The sequence below is a fragment of the Ornithorhynchus anatinus genome, chromosome X1, assembly GCF_004115215.2.
Source record: "Ornithorhynchus anatinus isolate Pmale09 chromosome X1, mOrnAna1.pri.v4, whole genome shotgun sequence".
Taxonomy (NCBI): domain Eukaryota; kingdom Metazoa; phylum Chordata; class Mammalia; order Monotremata; family Ornithorhynchidae; genus Ornithorhynchus; species Ornithorhynchus anatinus.
In genome coordinates, this window is record NC_041749.1 from 20,527,240 (window position 1) to 20,547,619 (window position 20,380).

A 20,380-nucleotide genomic window follows, 5' to 3' on the forward strand; every position below is an offset into this window, starting at 1 on the left:
GGAAGAATGATATAAGAAAGTGGGTGGGGTGGGGACCGGTGTGGGTAATGAAGCCACAGGGAAGGAGAGATAGTTCTAGAGGAGGATAGGTGAGTGGGGATGAAGGGCAGGAAGGGGTGGAGCGAGTAACGACAAAAACATTTTGAATGATTCACATGGGTAACACTTGGCCATGGGGAGTTATCCAGTAGCTGACCAACAAAAGATAGCCATTGTGTCCCTCTGAGAGCACCTAACCTCCCAACCTCAGGTCAACAGAAACATCTCCATCCCTTCACCCGGATACATGCGGCCAGTCAGCAACTCAGCCTGGTCAGCCCAGGCGAGCCCACTCGATGTTAACTAGAGTGTTAGGACGATTCCTCTGAGACATGGTCCAGACCCTGGGTGAGTTGAGACTGACAGGATCCAAGGGGAATGTGGGGGTGACAGAGAAATTATAAAGACAAAGTTTGAACCTGGAAAAAGACTGCAAGCCACCTGCAGTGAAAATACTCACTTTGAATCCACGTATTAAAATAAATAAAAACAAAGTAGTGAAAGGAGGAGCCATGGCTTGAAAGCTGAGGATAACTCAGTGAGCAACCTGAAAATGCTTTATGGCTCATACAGGAAAAAGAACAAAGTCAGCCTGCTAGGCAAGCTGGGATTTTTCTTCCATCATGATCAAAGTAACCCCATAGGCTTCCTCAGATACAGGTCTCTGTGGGCTGCACTCAGGGCTTTTCTGGCTGGGTTTTCTTTTTTTTTTTTGCCCTTTTTCCTTCCTGACCCCTGGGACCTCGCTTCTGGGTTCATCTTTGCCAAAGGGAAGACCCATAATATTTCATTCAGTAAAATGCTGAACACAGGAAATGATACAATTCCCTGCCTGGGTCCCCCACCCCCCAGCCACAAGAAAGTTTGGAGAGATACAGGCAAAAGTGCAGACACCAGCCACGGAGAAGGTGAATTTGTCCAAGTTTCCGAAAAGTTTGCCAGGATGAGCGATGCTCTCCGAGGACCTCTCTCCCACACATTCAGGCACTTCGGAGCGAGATGAAAACACAAGTGGTGATTGAACATAGCAAAAGGACAGAGTACGCAGGAAAGCTAGTGACTGATTCCAGGAACAATTCAGTTGCATCAACTGCTCTCCAACAGGGTTCCTTCAGATGTGTAAACTGCATAAAGCGGGACACCCTCTGCCGAGGATTTGGCCTCGTTATTTTTCTTCACTTTATGTGCTGCCTCCCTTGGAGTCTGCTCACAGGTTATGCCAAGTTGGTAGAGACTCAGGGAGATTGGCACTTGTGCTTTCCCATCTGCTTTCCAGCCACCAAGCAGGGGAAGCCTGGGCATTTTTTGGACTCACGGGCAACTTCTCAACACACCAAGAGGCAATTCTCTTCAGTGCCAGCTCCCTCCCATCCACTGAATGCCACTGAGGAGAACTGAGAGATGGAACATCCCTTCTGCTTTCCAGGTTCCATCCCAAGTGACAGCAGCTGTTTTCAGTGGCTTACCTTGCCCTTGTCAAAGTAGCCTATGATGGTCTCGTACAGAGACTCCTTTAGCTGACGGTGAGTTTGGGATAGCTGCAATCCAGTCTGCATGACCTGTGATGCACATTGCTCATCGGACCACTGCAAGAAAATGATCAAAAATTAAATCTGGAGACAAGACTTACCTCTACGTCCCACTGCCCGCAGATTTTGTAAGCTCAATATATAGGCAGGGAATGTGCCTTCTTATTGCTGTACTCTCCCAAGCACTTAGTACAGTGCTCTGCACACAGTAAGTGCTCAATAAATATGATTGAATGAATTAATGAATTCATTAAATTTGGAGCACCCCCTGTCTCTCAGAGAGAACGTCAGCCCTTTAGGACCACCTGGCAATGATATTATTAAAAATAATAAAAATAATGAAAATAATAGCATCTATCAACTGTGGTATTTGTTAAGCACTTACTATGGTGCTGGGGTAGACACAATACGATCAGATTAGAAACAGCCCCGTCCCTTATGGTGCTCACAGTCTAAGGGGGCATGAGAAAAGGTACTGAATTCCCATTACATAGATGAGGAAACTGAGACCCAAGGTCACACAATGGAGAGGTGACAGACCCAGGAAATGATGGCATGGCCAGACCACCGAGATTAAATCACAGAACTGGTGGTGGGAATCCTCATATATGAAATCACATGCTGACAATGTCAGAATTAAATTCAGTCCATATGAGAACTCTTGGATCACCAGTCAGCAGTGATTCTACAGCCAGGAACACAACAAGATGACAAATATTTAAATAGTATCCCCAATTATTAAGGATCAATATGCATTGAAAACTCCCTGCTGACTCGAGTCACTCACTCTCAAAGTCAATTTTTGACCAGGATGATTGCAACTTTCATTTACAAAACATACCCCAGTGCATCCTGAGAAATAATTATTGGCATTAGTATTGATTAAGACCACCAGATTGATCAGGAACCATGAAGAACTTCTAAGAGATGCAGTCTCTGCTAAAGAAGTTAAAGAAACTTATTTTGTTTTCCTTTAATGACAAAAATGTTTGCAACAAGGTAAACTGAAAAACAGCAAGTGTCCTGTCAATTTGTATTTAACGCTTTTCTAATGTTTTAACTACAACTAGCCAAGGTTTTTGAGATTGAATTTTTATTTTCTTATTCACTATATTTGTCGATTGCATACTTTGTAAAGCAGAGCACTGTATTCAGCACTGAGAAGAGGGACTAGGATGATCATTCAGATGCTACTGGCCCACATAAGGGCTCACAATCTAAAAAGCAGGGGCACAGAGAGAAACAAACAAAAAAAACCATAATAAGTAATAATAATATTGGCTCTTTAATACTTACTATTTGTTAAATATAGCAGGTGAGATAAAGTCCCTGTCCCACATGAGCCTCATAGTTTAGAAGGGAAAGCAGATATCTAATCTCTATTTTACAAATAAGGAAACGGAGGCGCAGAGAGGTTGAATAACATGTCCAAGCTCACACAGCAGGTCAGTGACAGAGCTGTGACTAGAATTCAGAAACCCCAATTCCCAGACCCATGCTTCTTCCATTCAGCCACACTGCCTCTAAATAAAGCTGAATGAATTTGAAAGCCAAAGTAGACTCTACGCAGTGAACCGATACCTTCAGGAGCCAAGTGTGCAGGAGCAGAGTGTATGCTGCTTCTGTGTAATTCTCACAGTCCAGATGCAGATCACGGAGCTTGTACAAATATCTGAGGGAAGGAAAGTGAGCCAGCTGAGCAGGTAGCATAGATAGAAAGCATCCTCAGTGAAGTTGGTCAGAGCCAGACTGGGAAATTCCATGAGAACAACCACCACTCTAAACTCAGCAGGACTGCTCCAGGTGCCCAAGCATAGTTTCTCAAATCATCCTGGTCCTGGAGTGGCCAAGGGAAAAGCTGAATCCAAATCTTTCAAGGAGAAGCAGTGTCCCACTCATACTCAGGCAAAAGAATTTGAGATTGGTGAAGACCATTTATGAAAGGGAAATTAGTAACACGGTAAGTACTAGGGGAACAGACAGTAGCTCACTGTGTCACCGGGCAAATGGGCGACAGCGTTGCAACCCTGATTTATGTGAGGAGGAAGCTGATGCATAGGAATGACGGAAGGGGATGGGAGGGAGCAAATAATTGAGAAGGAGCAAGCACTGGTTTAGGTCAGCATGCGATCACTCAGGCAGATGGGCCTTTCTGCTAAGCGATGAGCAACCCTTATCTCTTTGGCTAGAATGAATGTAGAGGTGGCAGTGAAATGATGTGTTTCATCAGTGTGCTGGGAACTGGGAGAGTTCCAAGGAGTCAGACCTCAAACTCTCCTCTTCTTGTCCAGTCATGGAGTTCTCCAAAATGGAGTCTAATCAGTCAATCCATCAGTGTGTTTACTGAGTACTTACTGTGTATAGAGCACTATACTAGGCACTTGAGAGTATACGATAAAATAGAGGGGGTAGGCCTGATTCCTGCTCCCAAGCAGCTTACAATCTAGAGTGGGAGAAAGTGGGCCACAGTCATTAGAAGAGATGTCGTCCATATGGAAGGTCCATCTCACCTGTCTGCTTTTCCCTCCCTTGCCTAATTTTCTTCCCCTCTCCATCATCAGTGTATATGGTTGTGTCCCCCTTAATCACTCTAATCACTCTAATACTCATTTGAGCCCCAGAGCATGTATGTATATATCCTTATACTCTACTATTTCCCCTAGCTGTAATTTATTTTAATGTCTGTCTTCCCCTGTAGACTGCAAGCTCTTTTTGGGCAAGGATCATATCTACCAACTCTATTGTACTATACTTTCCCAGGTGCTTAATACAGTTCTCTGCACACCATAAACACTCAATAAATACCACAGATTGACAGATCTTCGAGTAGTAGATCCTGAGCTAACTTCTTAAACTCATATACAAGAACTCTGCCAACTGGGCACTGAGAGGTTTCAGGTCCATCAGCTCTGTCTCTTTAAAAAATCTCATCCTGACAATCTCTCTTCCCACCTTAATTCCTATTTTCCTGACTATTTGCTCATTGAAATAAAACCTACTCATGTGATAAACTAAAGTGACATGTTGAGCTACTACGGAGTTATAATGAGGATGAGCTCAAGGGCTTAGTCAAGGGTAGCTCTTGGGCTCTACAATATGCCAGCTGATATTTTAGAGCACTCCTCTTGGCTTGCTTCTTAGAAAAGTAATTGGATTTGGTTTAGGTTTTATGAAATTGCTCTATTATCTTTACGAAGAAAATTACATTAGAAAATACAAAAACTGTGCCTCGGTAAGAAGAAATATCCAGATAATTCACATCCCAAAAGGTACTCTTTAGCAATTAAGCAGCTACTTCAAAGCAACAGGTTATGAAAATTCAGGACAAAGTGTATTTGGGTCTTCATTATTCAGATAATCCATGAACACGGCAAGCGTCTCAAACACAGACACCAGAGGATTTCTATGTGCACATAAAGAGATAGATGCAGAGATGGATATAGAAGCAGGACAGAGACAAAAAAGACAGAGACAACATCGAGATGAAGGGAAACTGAGAGGCACACACAGTGAGTTAGATAGTGTACCTTAAACAACAGATGTACCTTGGTTTATGCCCTTCCCCCAACATGTGCCACCCCAGGGACAGACCTACATTATTTGCTCAATTATCTCAGCACACACATGTTCTGTCTGACATAACATGGACAAAGGGAAGGAGAGGAAAAGTTTGGAATGATGTAGGGACTTGTTCTGGAATGAGGGACGATAAAAGTCCCTCCCAGTATACCACCACTTCTCCCTCTTACCTTTCCTGGCTTGGAACCTGCTTCCCCATCTGGGCCAAAACTGTGACAACAGGCATAGGACCAGGCCATGGGGAGGGGAAAGGAGGAAGAGGAAGGAGTCACTTGGGACTTTCTGAAACTCCTGCCACTGGCATTGGACAGTGCCACCATCTGCTCTTCCCTCCCCAGTCCATCCTTTACCCAAGGCCCATGGTTTTGGCTGGGGGTGGGAGGCATCACCCAACGTGAGAGGGAGAATGGGCAGGGTGGCAGCTATATGCTTGAAGCAACACCTGTTTCTATAGTTCATCGATAACAGAAAAACTCCTCCAAAACTGGGGTGCGAAGGGTGGGGGGGAAGAAGAGACTGGGGAGCTTGGGGAGAGGATGACTGGAAAACTACTGGGAACAGGAAAGGTTGGGAAGAGAGGGTAGGAGGGTGCAGAGATGGATTGAGAAGAATTTGTGCCTACCTGTAGTGCTCAGCCATCATGTCGGGGCAGGTTTTGGAATGGATTCTAACTAATAGCAATTCCCCACACTGCAGCCACTCATGATATCTTGACATTTTTTAGAATCATAAACCAGTGTTTTCATGGAGTATGTCCCATAACATGAATATTTCACCAGTTTCTGCTAATTACTAATATTCAGCCCAATTTTTAAATGGACATGCACCAGCACATGGCCGTAGTTGCATAAGGGACTCTGGGAGAGAACCCTCGGACCAGACCAAATTGAGTGTGCTTTCCCATGCCATACGGCACAAAAGCTTTCCTTCACTGAGAACTCTGGCCTCCTGGTTTAAGTAAAGTAATATTCCTAAATTAATTTGTTCCATACACTATGCCCAATCATGTCTATTCCCTGTACTTCCCAGGATTCCTGAAGAAAATAAAGATTTAGCTTCAGGGTATTTCATTTAAAGAGAAAATAGGTGGATTCCAGAGAACACTGCTTATCTTGCCATCTAACATCACATGAGGGGCTGCACTGGCAACACATTCTGTACTCTGATCACATACAAAGGGCTTATCCTGTTGTTGCAAACACATTCTCCTCTAAACCTAAAATGAAGACCACTTGAATCGTATTTTTAAAGGTGAGAAAGGAAGTTGTGTTTCCTCAAGTAAATTTCATTTCTGAGGTTAGGCGAGGCAGGGACAAGAACAAGTCACAGGTCTATGGGCTCCCGTGGGAGGTCTGTGGACCTGGAATTGCTGCTTTAGCTGAGGGAAGCTAGGAGACGACACTGTCGATACCACCCTGGGAGACAACAAGCTCCGGGCAGAGATACTCTTACCTTATGTACATTTCCTCGCGGTTGTTGTCCTTGTAGAAGTTCTAGTTGAGGAAAGAAAAACAAATAATTAGGGTTTCTTTTTGTTATATCTCAACTCAGCATGGTTTTGAAGCCCTGCTGTTTGCAACCAGATCCTGGCTTTTTTCTCTGCCTCTGGGGCTGCTCCCAGTCTGAAGATGAACTCTCCACGTCCCTGGGGAACTTTAAAATATTGAAATCCTGATCTGCTAATCTTGAGGGTGGGAGCCATGAGGCACTGCCTTCCTGAGGTATTGCAGAAAACACTCCAATAATAATCATGATGATGATGAAAATTACCGGGATGGTAACTTTGGTTTGGGTTTCTGTGAGGTTGGCTTTCTGGGAACTCATAGCCTTTTCCTGCTTGTTATATCCTTTTGTCCTCCCAATAGCCCTGGAAAATGGGGGGGGGGGGGGGTCAGAGATTATGATGTCCATTTTACAGGTGGAGAAACTGAGTCTCAGAAAGGGGCACTGAGTTGTCCAATATCCACAGCAGATCAGTAGCATATTTGAGATTTGAACCCCCATAGCCTAACTGCCTGGCAAATTCTGTAGGCCCCACCTTTGGCCAACAGTCCCTGGTTGGGAAGGAAGGGGGTCTAGTGGAAAGAGCATGGGTTTGCGAGTCAGAGGACCTGGGTTCTAATCCTGTCTCTATCACTTGCCTGGGTAAATCACTTAAATTCTCCATGCTGTCTCTGTTTCCGCAACTGTAAAATGGGGATTCAATACCTGTTCTCTCTCCTACCTAGTCTGTGAGTCCCTTGAGGGACAGGGGCTCTGTCCGGCCTGATTAACTTGTATCTACCCCAGTGCTCGGAACTGTGCTTGAAAAATAATAAGCATGTGTCAAATAGCATTAAAACACAAAACAGAATAAGCAAACAAAAAAAGTCTTCTTCCAGAATGGGGAGAATCAAGAGTCATCAGAGATCTTGGGATGATGGGAATAGTTATTAGCCACAGTGTACAAATATCACCCACGATATGCTGAAATTACACTACATAATAGCACTGAGAGAAGAGAATGTGGCTGTTGATAATGTCTCTTTCTTATGTTTATGCTTCAGTCTTAAATCATTCAGTGGTATTTACTGAGTGCTCACTAGTGCGGGGTACTGTACTAAGCGCTTGGGAACTTACAATACAATGGAATTGGAGGACACGTTCCCTGCTCAATTATATATGTTCTCATTTCCCACCCTGCCAAATGCTCATATTTCAGTGGGACAATGTGAAATATTCACACTCCTTTCCCCATCCACCGCACCCCCTCCGTCAATGCTTCTCCCACTTCTATGTCCCAAAACAACAGGAGAGCTGAAAGAGAGAATGGAAGGATGGGATTGGAGGAGAATAACAGCCCCCCAATAAAATCAGTAGCTGCCCAACTGGGGCAATAGGCAATCCAAAGGCAGAGCTTGGATAAGGAAGTCTGCTTGTGCATCAAGAGGGTGTGCTGATACAGGGATGCTCAGTGGCCACTGAGGTGAGATAAGGCGTGTGTGGCACTAAGACATTGCTTGTTTCAGAGCCAATCCCCAGGGGCACCTAGAAATTCATTTTGCCCTGCACAGAAGCAGGGGGCTAAAGCCAGTCTTCTCAATGGAAACAGTTTCTTACAAACCCTGGGTCTCACAGACAAAACCACTGCTACACCGGGATTTCCCATTCCCGGTAGATCTGTATAAGATGTATGGTAATTCTCCTCTCGACAAAACTACTTCCAAGACCACATCAGGGAGGGGATTGAAGACAATCCAGTTTGTGGCCCTTTCTCCGACTGAGAGCAGACAGCCAATGCACAGTTTCATAGCAGTGCTAGTCACGGGGTTGGGGAATAAGTCCAGACATGCCCACCGCCAAGTAGCATCAATTTCAGGCTCTAGTCCCAGCAGGGGAGAGAAGACACATTTTTCTGCTTGGCTATGTGTAAGCATGGAGGAAACTTGTACATCCTTTGGGAGAGGATTGCCGACACCAAAGTCTCCAGAGAAGAGATACAGGGCCAGTTAAGATCCCATTATGAAGCACTGGGTGGGAGGGTGGGATGGGGAAAGGGAGAGGGAGGGCTTTTATTTTCCTTCTGGGAATGCCCAGCAGAGAGCACTGGGTTCTACAGGGAAATAAAGTAAATGGCTTTATGCCAGTGCATGCGCTGAGTCTGCCAAACGGAAAGAAATTAAAATATATTCAGATTTTTCCATTAAAGCAGCCTGACGCAACAGGTCCGAAAAACATTAGAAAATACTCCAGCCCTTCCCACACTCATCTGATTTACCAATTGCACTATTTTTCAAAGCACATGTTTTACGGTGTCTTTTGAATAGAATGCTGTTGGGGAATTAGGGAATGTTCTGACAACAAACTGTGTCTGGACAGACTGCACTGTATTGTTGTAAATCAATCACTCGGTAACATTTATTGAATGCTTACTCTGTGCAGAGCACTGTACTGCGCACTTGGGAGAGTGCAAGAGATTTAGTAGACATGAAGCAGGTTATAATCAAGAAGGGGAGACAGACACTAACATTCACAGTGAGGAGGAAACCATGGAGTATAAAGACATGTACCCAAGTGCTGTGGTGGGGTGGAGGGACCAAAATGCTTAGGGGGTGAGGACTCAAGTACATAGGGGAAAAGTGGGCACGAAAATGAGGTGGAGAGATGAGAAGATAATCGGGGAAGGTTTCCTGGACTTTATAGAACTTTAAAGATGGGCAGAGTGCTGGTTTGTTAAATGCAAAGGAGGAGGGAGTCCCAGGCAGGAGGGAGGCCAGGACCAAGGGGTTGACCAAAGAGAGAGATGAGAGCAAGGCACATTGATTAGGTTGGTATTACTCATTCAATAGCATTTACTGAGTGCTTACTATGTAGGGGAGTGAAGTGCACGGGCTGGGTTGTAGTGGAAGAGGAACAAGGTTGTTAGGAGGGAGAGAGCTGATTGAGGCCCTTAAATCGGATAGTGAAAAGTTTCTGCTTCATGGGAAACCATTGTAGGGTTTGGAGGAGTGGGGAGACGTGCAGAATACTCTCCTGTACTCTCCCAAGCATTCAGTACTGTGTTCTGCACACAACCGGCGTTGGATAAATGGATCAGATTGGATCAGACCCTGGTGGGCACACCTACCAGCAAGTTAACTGTGCAGCTCATGCGGTTGTCTTTGCTCTCGTCGCTCATCACACCCCGATAATCCAGCAGCTTCTCCAAAAGTCCTTTGACCAGATTGACAAAGTTCTCGACTGTCTTGGCGATTTTTGGATACTCCAGGGAGCAATCAACCAGGCTGCAGATGGAAAAACAGAATGACACCGTCTTACCAAAGTGTGCTGAGGTGAGGCCAGGGAGTTGGGGAAAAGGAAAATTATTAGGTCATCTAGCCCCATGTACAACTGAACCAGCAAGGAAAACTAAGGTGACAAGGCTCTAGGTATTAGCCTGACAATCCTTTCAGGCACAGAATCAATGTCAGTCAATCAGTGGCATTTACTGAGCACTTACAGTGCACCGAGCGCTGTACTAAGTACTTGGGACAGTACCATACAACAGAGTTGGTACTTGCCCACAACAAACTTACAGTCTAGACGGGGAAACAAACTTTAATGTAAATTAATAAATTACAGTAGAAAGAACTGAGGGTGGGGTGAATATCAAATGCTTAAAGGGTACAGATCCAGAAGAGAGAGGGATTTGGGGAAAAGAAGACTTAGTTGGGGAAGGTCCCGGGCGAAGTAGTGACCTTAATGAGGCTTTGAAAGTGGTGTGCATGGAGAGGGAGGAAGTTCCAGCCCAGAGGGAGGACCTCCTCTAGACTGTAAGCTCACTGTGGGCAGGCAGCATGTCTGTTTATTGTTGTATTGTACTTACCCAAGCACTTAGTGGGACAGTGCTCTGCACACAGTAAGCGCTCAATAAATATGATTGAAAGAATGAATCAAAAGTATCTGTGGCAAGATAGATGAGACTGTGGTACGGTGAGCAAACTGGCTCTAGAGGAGCTAAGAGTGTGGGCTGGACTTCACTGGCTGTAGTTCTTATCTTCGAGTATGGTTTGTAGGTGATGCTGAAGAAATGACTTGGGCTATGGATGCAACTTCATTAAGTTGAGATTCAATAGGGGAGTTGGGATAGATATTAGGAAGAACTTCCTGACAGCAAGGGTTAATGAAAGCAGATTACGGGATTGCTTTCCCTGGGAAACTGGAGATAGAGGGATGATCCTGATGACCCTGGGGGGCAGGTCAGGCTTTAGGGTCATGGCTTGATGCATCTTCATTTCATTTATTTTTTTGTCCCTTGCCCCTCACTACCTGATGATGGTGAATTATGCTCACCATGCAACTACATTTTAAAAATATTCATCTCTATGGATGCATTGAAAGGGGCGCACTATTTCCCCAATAGTGGATGAAGCAGGCTCAGACCAACACTATACCTCCCATTTACCCCCTATTTCAAGGGTGTCCCAGGCTTCCAGATGCAGGCAAGGGGCAGTGCAGGAGAGGGAAGTGCCCCGGTCCCTGATGGGAGGCCTGGTGGGCAGGAACCATAGAGAGCCATTTTGTGTGCTCACCATATAAAATGCATCTGATCAGAGAAAAGCCACAAATCCCGCTGCTTTATTCAGGTTTTCACCACAGGAGCGGCACCTGTTCTACATCTCACAATAAAGCAATGCAGATTGACCTGTGATTTAGACACAATTTCTGTCTCTTTCCTATCTGTGAGGCTGGGTCTGTCCCTTTCTGATGATTGTCATTTAAAATTATCCTTTCCCTTCTAAGCCTAACATTAAAGATAATGAAGCTTTGTTCTCCCCTTGTCTTCCCGGGGCCTTTATTGAACACCACTCAAGGTTCTCTGACTGGAAAGACGTTTGGAAAAAAAGACAAAGAAAAGTTAAGATGCAGGTATTCTGACCCCAATTGCTCAGCTGGGCAGTGTTTCTTTTTCTCTAACTCTTCTCTGGGATTTGGAATCTGAACTCATTGCAAGCAGTTGCATCCAAGAAGAGAGCATTTTTGATAATTATTACTTCTTGAATTTCTATCATGCTTTCATATCTAAGTTCATTTTATTCACATTACATCCCCCCTGCACTGGGGATGGGGGACTGGGGATAAGCACGTATTATTGCCCTATTTTACAGATTAGGAAACTGAACCCAGGGAGAGTAAGTGATTTACTCAAGGTCACACAGCAGGTCAGGGGCAGAGCTGGGATTAACATTCTTGATGCTCAGACCCATGTTCTTTCCACAAGACCACTGTCTCCCCAAACTACCTTAGGCACAGGATAACAAAAATAATAATGATAGTACTGATGGTAATAATATCTGTGGTATCAATTACTAGTGCCAATTGTACAGGAGGAAGAAAATGGCAGATTCTCACTTAACATTTGTTTCTTTCCCCTTCGACTGTGGCTCATGAGCAGATTTACCTGCTGTACCTTCTTCCTCCGTCCCTTTTTTGCTGGGAGTTCACTGTGTGACTTGGGCTTGGATGCTCCCAGCTTCCAATTTATTCACACGTCTAGACTAAAAAGCCACTAAGTGCTTCAGAATCATCTACCTCCTTAAATACTCATGACTTTCCCCTTCTTCCCTCCCCCACATTCCCTGGCTCTGCTCATTTTAATCAGTCTTGTGCTCCACTGTAGTTTACATGCAGATGGCTACATGGTGCGAATGTCAGCGCCTCTTAATAGAGGTTTTAAGTTTGACAAATGAGAGTGGAGATGTGACACAGAAGCCATGTGAGTGAGAGAAGTCCATCCAGAATCATTTATAAGAAGCAAAAGGAAACTGTCTTGCCAGGACAGGGGAGATGCCATGGTACCCTGGCCTCCCCACCCACTGAACGCCATTAGCTGTTTCCCATTTGTCTTTGGAGATTATTTTGGCGCTGGCTGGTGTTTTTGAGGGAAATGCCTCATTGGCCTGCATATGCATTAGCTCTGAATACACTTTTAACAGCCATGCAGTGTTTTCTGACAGGGGACTTGGTGGGGCCTCCAAGCCCTGCAATGGTTACCAATTGTTGACATCGCTTAGTACCCCCCGACCCCACTCTGCACCACCATCCTCCACTCACCCCAGCAAGAAAAAGTAGTGATCATTTAAGGAATCCATCGGTTTATTGTTGCATTGTGCTCTCCCAAGTGCTTACCACAGTGCTCTGCACACAGTAGGCGCTCAATGATACAATTGAATGAATGAATGAATTTCTTCGGCAGCTCCCTCTCTTTATGTGGGAATAGGCTATGTACTCAAGGACTGTGAGGAGGTCAGCGTCTGGGAGAAGAGGAGGGAAATTGACATCCATTCTGCTGACTTAGTTAGGTTGTTTCACAACGGGGGGCACACAGCGCTTAGTACAGTGCCTGGCACATAGTTAAACGCTTAACAAATACTATTATTGTTATTACTATTACACTGGTCTCCCGATGCCATTTTTACACCCTGATGCCATCTTTACATCCCCACTGTGCTGGGGGTCACGACTTGATGGTAACATTTCCATGGCAACTGTGGGAGCAACTGGACAGACCCAGGATAAGAGTGCGGTTTGTAAATCTGACAATCCCTTAAACTGCATGCTGTAAGAGGGATATTAGGCCAACCAATCAGCTTTCGACTCACGCTTGCCATCAAGCCAAACCAATTAGGCGGCACAAGTCAATGGTGGATTAGCTTCAGCTAATTTGAATGAAAACTTTACCTGGGGTGATGATGAGTGGTTTTCTTTTAACCTCCTAATCACCTTCTTCCCTATCTATTTATGAATATTCCTTAGGAAGCGTGAAAAAATATGCTGAAGGCTTACAAGCCTAGATGAAGTTATATTCCACTGCACCATTCCACAGAAATCCTGATCACTCTATGAAAAAATGCATATGGCCTTTTCCTGGTCCCTTGAGATAAATACTGAATATCATCATAAGCTTCTGGACAAACAGTGGTGAAAGTCACCCAAGAAAACGGACCATTTGTTTTTCACATAAACATTTGAATTTCAGGCCTTGAACAAGTCGCCTGTTCACACAGGGAAGAAGAGGGATAGGTAGGACAAGGGAATGGTGTCCCAGAAGCCCTATATTCCATTCGCAGAGGGTCTGATGGTTAAACTAACAAGGTTTAGTTGTTAGTTTAACAAGGAACCCGGCAGAATCCCTTCGGAGCTTGACATTGGGTCAATCATTTTCACTCTTATTTCCACCTCTGCTTGTCCGAGGACCTGGGTGGGAGGACCTCTGCCTGTCTTTTGCTTCCCTCCTATGGGTAAATGTGATTCTCATCTCCTTGCTGTTCTTCTACCTCTTCCATCCGTTTTCTGGGGTCCTTTTAGGGTGGCTGGCTCCTCTGGAGTAAAGACCTGAAGGGCTGAGTGCTGCCCATAGGCCAAGCTGCCGAGCCACCCGCTGGAAAAAAGGGCCTAACAGCTTACCCAGCTTCAACCCAAGAGAGACTCAATGTGTCCCTCCTTTCCAGTCTCATGTCTTGACTACAGGAGACTGTTGGCACCATTCCACCAATAGGAGCCTCGTCAATTCAACTCACAGGTCTTCAGCGAGCACAGGGCTCCTGCAAAGCAACTCCCTAGATGTTCCTGAGAAGGGACAGGGATCCCTGCACCTTTCTATGTGGGGATAACAGTCATTGGGCTGGATGGGGTTCTGGGTTTACATGAACGGATGGGCCTCCCTCGCCAAGAGCAGGTGACCTGCGAACTACCCCACCATCTCCTTGCAACCTCCCCTGCCGCCTCCCGACAACCTTCCCCGCTGCCTCCCCTGACCTTCCCCACCGCCTTTGACTTACATGGTTTCCAACAGCTGCATATACTGCTCATCCCCACGGCCGCCTTCCACCTCGTGGTCCAGCTTGAGGATGATTTCATTTTCAAACTAGAAAGGGGGAGAAAAAAAGAATCAGAGCCTGTCACAGGCAGCAAGAAGGAGCAGGAAGAAAGACACCCGCTGGCCAACTTGAGCCAAGTGACTAGTCAGCAGGGGCTGAATTGTTGCAGGGCCACCAGGTCAGTCAATTAATCAGTAACTGGCTCTCTACTGGAGGCATGACACTTTGCTAAGCTGGGGAAGTTACAGAGAAAAGAATCAGGAACGATACCCACCAATGAGGAGCTTACAATGTGTATCTGCAGTGAATTGCTTTAATAAGGTACTACTGGGGAGCTGTTGGATATCCACTTCAGTAGTATCCAAGGACTATGGGCTAGTGGAGGGGTGAGCAGGTCACTGTAGGAATAGCACTAGGTGTTCCTGATAGTCTGCAAGCCTCTTGAGGGCAGGGATTGTGTCTACGAAGTGTACTGAACTCTCCCAAGCACTTAGAAGCAAATGCGTTTGGAGAACTCAATAAATACCATGTACTGATTGGTTGGGTGACCAGGTCTCCTTAGGAGCACTTGGGGCTCTGGTTCAGCTTTAATCTCTGACCAATTCAGGCATTTTTCTAGAAAGGCTGGTAGAGCTTTTGATGACCTTCGGGATCCTGGTCTGAATGGGCTCCTTCAGAGTCTTCCTACCCACCATGCTTCCTTTGCAGGGCCCTGCCTTCTTCGTGGGGCCGTCAACCTTGAGACCTTTGCTAGGGAAGAAAAGTCAGAAAGCTGCAGCAGAGAACCAGGGCTCATAAAATCTGCCTCCCAGTTTGCGTCAGGATCAGGAGACACCGTTGAAACGTTCCTCCATTTTAGGTGCTCTTTTCTCCTTCCAGGGATGGGGCGGGGGAGGGACAGTGAGCTGCCTCTAACCTCTGAAGAGGATAAATGATCAGTTCTGTCTGCGCACTACAATGGCACCCGTGGGGAAAATCACAGGGTGCTGGGAGCTGGGAGGGACTGGATGCTGCGGTGAGGCTCAAAAATCACTTTTTATTTGGAGGTAGGAAGGCAAGGTCACGATCAAGCCTGCCTCAAGCCTGAGCTGCCATCAGGTACACAGACACATAGGTTAGGACACCTATCCCTTCTTCCAAAGGGACAAAGCCCTGAGCACCCCTCAGCTTCCAACTTCACCCCACTAGAAGGGGACAGCAGAGCTGAACGTGTCCTCTGGCTGATGCTCCACTCAATCAACAGCATTGATTGAACGCTTACTGGGTGAAGAGCTCTGCACTAAGAGCTTGGGAGAACACAGTGCGATAGAGCCCACATGGGAATCCCAGTCATGGTGAGAGAAAACAGGGATTAAATCTCCATTTTACAGTTGAGGAAACTGAGGCATCACAGGTGACTGATACAGCCATGATCAGAACCCATACCTTTTTGAAATCACCACTCCTTTGATATTCGCAGAGCATCATGTCGAAGAAGATTGGGATGGTGGCTTTTCGAAGCTCAACTTCTGGAATGAGGGTCATTTCCAAGATTGGTCCAACCATCCCCGGAATAAAGCAGATTTTGTTCTGTCCTAGAATAGCATCCCAGAGAAAATGCTTAATAAGAGAGCGTATATGCCATATGCTATAAGTAAAACGGAAAAATGATCTGCCTACCAACAAACCACTTTTGGGTTTTAAAACAGAAGTCCCAGTACAGATGAAAACATCATTTCCAAGTGGGGAATTTGTAAAGGAAAGGAAGGCTTCATTTTGTTTCTGTACCTACCATGCATGCAAAAACTGTACCTCTCTTTTGATTCTCCAGCCTCTGATCCCTAGCTCATGCTCTTCCTCTCTCCTCACCTTCTTAGAGTTTCTAAAATCCCACAGGGAATGTGTCTGTTCACTGTTGTATTATACTCTCCAAAGCACTTAATACAGTACTCTGCACATAGTAAGCACTTAATAAATATAATCTAATGAATGAATATCTTCCAAGTGACCTTCCCCTGTTAATTCCTAACACCCAAAGTCATGTCAAACCTACTTACCCTCAGCACTAACACATATGTGAGTGTGTGTGTGTATTAATATATTTATTCAATTATGGATTCAGTTGTTTCATCTTGACATATTCTTGCTACTGTTTAGAAACCTTCTTCCTTCTGCTCTCCCCCTACCTGTAAATACCTTAGATCTGCCGGTTTTCCCCATTAGACAGTTAACACCATGAGATCAGGCTGTGGGTCTCTGCCTTCTGGTGTGCTTTCCCAAGCCTTTAACACAAGGTTATGCACTGTATGTGCCCAATAGGTACCACCAGTTGATTGATTTGGGGAAAACTATGCATCGTACAGACAGACCTATAAGCTCCAATGTAGAACCCTAAAACAAGCTCTTCAGACATACAGCCCCCAAAATTGCTCTCAAAAAGCCAGTAAGTCACCAATACTATAGCAATGCTCACAGTTTCGCTGGGTGGGACTTGCGAGAAGAATGGACAACAGCAGGATACTTATGTGGCCGCGGAATGGCAAACTGAAAGGGGGCATGTACAAGGCAGGGTGGTGGAATAAAGGGTTTAAAGACAGAGTGAACGCACAGACTCAAATAGAGCAATACAACAGGGGACCTCTGGAAGACCACCACAGACGAAAGAGCAGCCTCGTGATTAGCCACCAGAAGATGGGTCATGTTCTTTGAGCAGAAGCCGGGCAGAGTTTGGACTGACAAGAAGCAGGCACAGAAACAGTGTCAAACCCACTTAAACAAGGACCTAACCCTAGCAAGCAACACAGCAGGAGGGTCTTTACGATCCCATTGGCACACTTCTATAGCATCTTGGCATCAGTGGTACCATCTTCCAAAATGAAGGACAACATTAGATATAAAATACCTACCATCAATGTAAATAACCAAGCTCAGGTTTCGATCTTTGATCGTGTTTTTTTACCTACTCTTCTTCCTTCAAACCTTGTGGTTCATTGGAAGAAGAAGGACTTGAGCCCCAAATGGAAAAGAGGGGAAGGAATTAAGTGATAGCTAAGTTTTAGACACCCCAGGGCTAAGAAGACTGGCAAAGCCCTGTGTCTGGCTGTGACAACCATCATGACTTAGTGGATAGAGTGCGGGCTTGGGAGTCAGGAGGACCTGGGTTCTAATCCTCGTTTCACTACATATCTGCTGTTTGACCTTGGGTAAGTCACTTAACTTCTCTTTGCCTCAGTTACCTCATCTGTAAAATGAGGATCCAGAGTGTGAGCCCCCATGTGACTGTGTCCAACCTGATCAACTTGTATCTACCCCAGTGCTTAGAACGGTGCTTGGCACATAGGTAGGTGTTTAACAATTACCATAATTATTATTATTATGACCTGCTTAAAAAAGAACCGTCACCATCAACCCCTATTCCTGCAGCCAGTTCTAAGGATTTCTCTTAAAATGAGGATTCCGGGTCTGTGGGAGGGGGAAGGGCAAATTTCCCTCTAAGAAGAAGACTCTGTCCCTATTTGCAACCTACCCTTAAAAGGGGACTTCAGATTAAAGCTCAGGTATTAGCAGGGAAAGGAGATCACATGCCAGGAGGTAAAGACGGTGAGCTCATTGTGGGCAGGGATTGTCTCTCTCTATTGTTGTACTATACTTTCCCAAGTGCTTAGTACAGTGCTCTGCACACAGTAGGCGCTCAGTAAATACGATCGAATGAGTGAATTCATTCATTCATTTGTTATGATTAAGTGATCCGTGTGGTCAAGTTTCCACTTAATTCAGAAGAAAAGGGGCCAGAAGCATTAGATTGCAGAATTGTGCATATCACCTCAGTACAGTTTTCATCCAGTGAGAAAGGAGAGCCGAATGAAGGATAAGGATGCTTTGTTTTAGGAATTCAACTTCATTAAATGTTGCATTTTGATTATCCTCGAGACTAAGATCTATGCCGCAATTGAGAAAGACAATTTTATTTTTCAGCTGGTTTATAGTAATTGCTAATCTATATTTCTCCCATAGTCTGTCAAGATAATGTAAGTCTTTCCCAAGCCACAATGGGGATTTTAAATTCAAATTCAAGAGGAATAATAGATAGATAGTAAATGAAAAATGGCTGGATATTAAGCAAACTAGATAGACACTTAGTGGAAAAATTGCTTTATAGGGAGAAGCATTGAAGAGAACTAGAGGACATTAGGATGATAAGAAAATATTTAATATCTCTGAAACAAAGAGGAGAAATGTCAGAAACCTGGGCTTTCTTAGACCCCTCTGACCCTGCTTTCTCAGCAGCCTTCTAGGAGGCAGACAATTAGATTGGGGAAAGGGACAGAGGAAAAAAAGAGATACAGAGAGATGGACAGAAGATGCTCTTTAAACTCACAATGTGATTTCACCATCATTAGCTACAGTCTAAAAGTTGCCTTCTTCATTTGCATCAAAATAAAGTTTGAAGTATAAAGATGTTTTTGTTAATGAAATACAGGCTGATTTGGCAGAGGACACTGACTCAATAGGTCACACCCGCTGCAATATTCAAATGAGCAGGAATGAGCGGCACTGTTTCAGAGGGTCCTTTTCATTTGATTGGCAAGAATCTTATGAGAAATAGAATTGTCTTGGAAAAGAGCTTGCTAAATCCAAGTGCCAATAAACTGAACAGGGAAGAAAAGGCTGGTTTCAAATAGAACCAGCTTTCAAACCCTACAACCTTTCTCTTAACAGGAGCTGTGATAAAACCAGGTTCACGCTTGGTGCGGAGGACAAGGGGTGAAGAGGGGATGGACCTGTATGAATTCATCCATCTTCTCACCCTCAATTTACTCATCTGTAAAACGGGAATGGTAGTATTGAGTCTATGCCTTCCTCCCCAGCATAGGTTTGAGATTTAAACACCTGAAAGGATTAGTTTGCGAGACATTCAGTGGTAAAGGACAGACTCAGAGGAGAGGAGGGTGGGCAAGAGAGATCTTTCTCCAGGGGGAAGCTGAAAGGGAAAGGTCCTACAAGGAGGAGGAAGCAGCAGTGGTGGGCTGGGAAGCAGAACATAAAAAGGAAGCTTCCACAGAGCAGACCCTGGACTCCCAAATGGAAACGCAAGCCACTCCATCCCAGGGTCCAGTAATGGAGACAGAGAGGAGGAGGAGCCATTCCATCCAACACTAAACCTGCTGTGGCCTCCAGGGTGAGGTCCCTCACCAACCCAGAACACAGACTGAAGAAGAAAAGGATGGCAACAGATCCAAACTTCGGCTGGGAATCAGGCATCTCTTCAAGGCCAGTCAAGCCCTAGCAGATCCTCTGGGGAGAGATTGACTTGGGAAATGGACTTTCCACCCTGTTATTCCAGGAGCTTCTCAAGCCCCATCTGGTCCAGGGCCGGCTCCCATGCTAGGATGCCTGTGACCGGTCTGAGGCCTGGACTCGATCTTGTTTGGCCAAATCGCCATTTGCTCGAGGCGAGCACACCACATCCATCGCATAGCTTTCATAGCTCTCAGAGCCAGCAGATGCTTTGGGGCAACACCTGACCACAGCTGTTGATAATGAGATAAGAAAGGAAGTGGTTATCACCCAACCCCACTGTAATGAACAAAATAAGGTGGAGCCCAGCCACACCAGCTCTTCTATAAATGGGCACCCAGGAACAGCCTTCTGTAGTGGGACAAGGACTCTGTTAGCTGGGTTAACACTCCTTTAACCCAGAGCGTGGGAGGCTCACTCTGCAATGCACCACTAGAAATATGGGGAACCTGGTTGGTCGTCATTTTGCCAGTAGACCCGATCCTAGAGGAAGCTTTATTAACTTTGGCACCGTCAGGCAGCTGGGGAGACTGGTCGGGCAGACCGATCTTAACTAAGGAAGTTTTGTTAGCTGATGACGCCATGCGAGAGGGATTCACTGGTATACTTGAGGCCGTT

At 45.3% G+C, this 20,380-nt stretch overlaps 1 protein-coding gene across 3 annotated transcripts in view; it reads right to left on the minus strand.

Moving 5' to 3' along the window:
* Positions 1 to 20,380, minus strand: part of DOCK2 (dedicator of cytokinesis 2) — a 359,556-nt gene that overhangs the window by 36,766 nt on the left and 302,410 nt on the right. For all 3 annotated transcript variants that reach the window (XM_007673344.3, XM_029050179.2, XM_039910387.1), the window contains 6 exons: positions 15,911 to 16,059; positions 14,447 to 14,532; positions 9,754 to 9,910; positions 6,600 to 6,640; positions 3,150 to 3,240; positions 1,506 to 1,625 (listed from right to left, as the gene is read on the minus strand). In XM_007673344.3, coding sequence (XP_007671534.1) covers positions 1,506 to 1,625; positions 3,150 to 3,240; positions 6,600 to 6,640; positions 9,754 to 9,910; positions 14,447 to 14,532; positions 15,911 to 16,059 — 644 coding nt within the window. The remainder of the gene's footprint in view (positions 1 to 1,505; positions 1,626 to 3,149; positions 3,241 to 6,599; positions 6,641 to 9,753; positions 9,911 to 14,446; positions 14,533 to 15,910; positions 16,060 to 20,380) is intronic.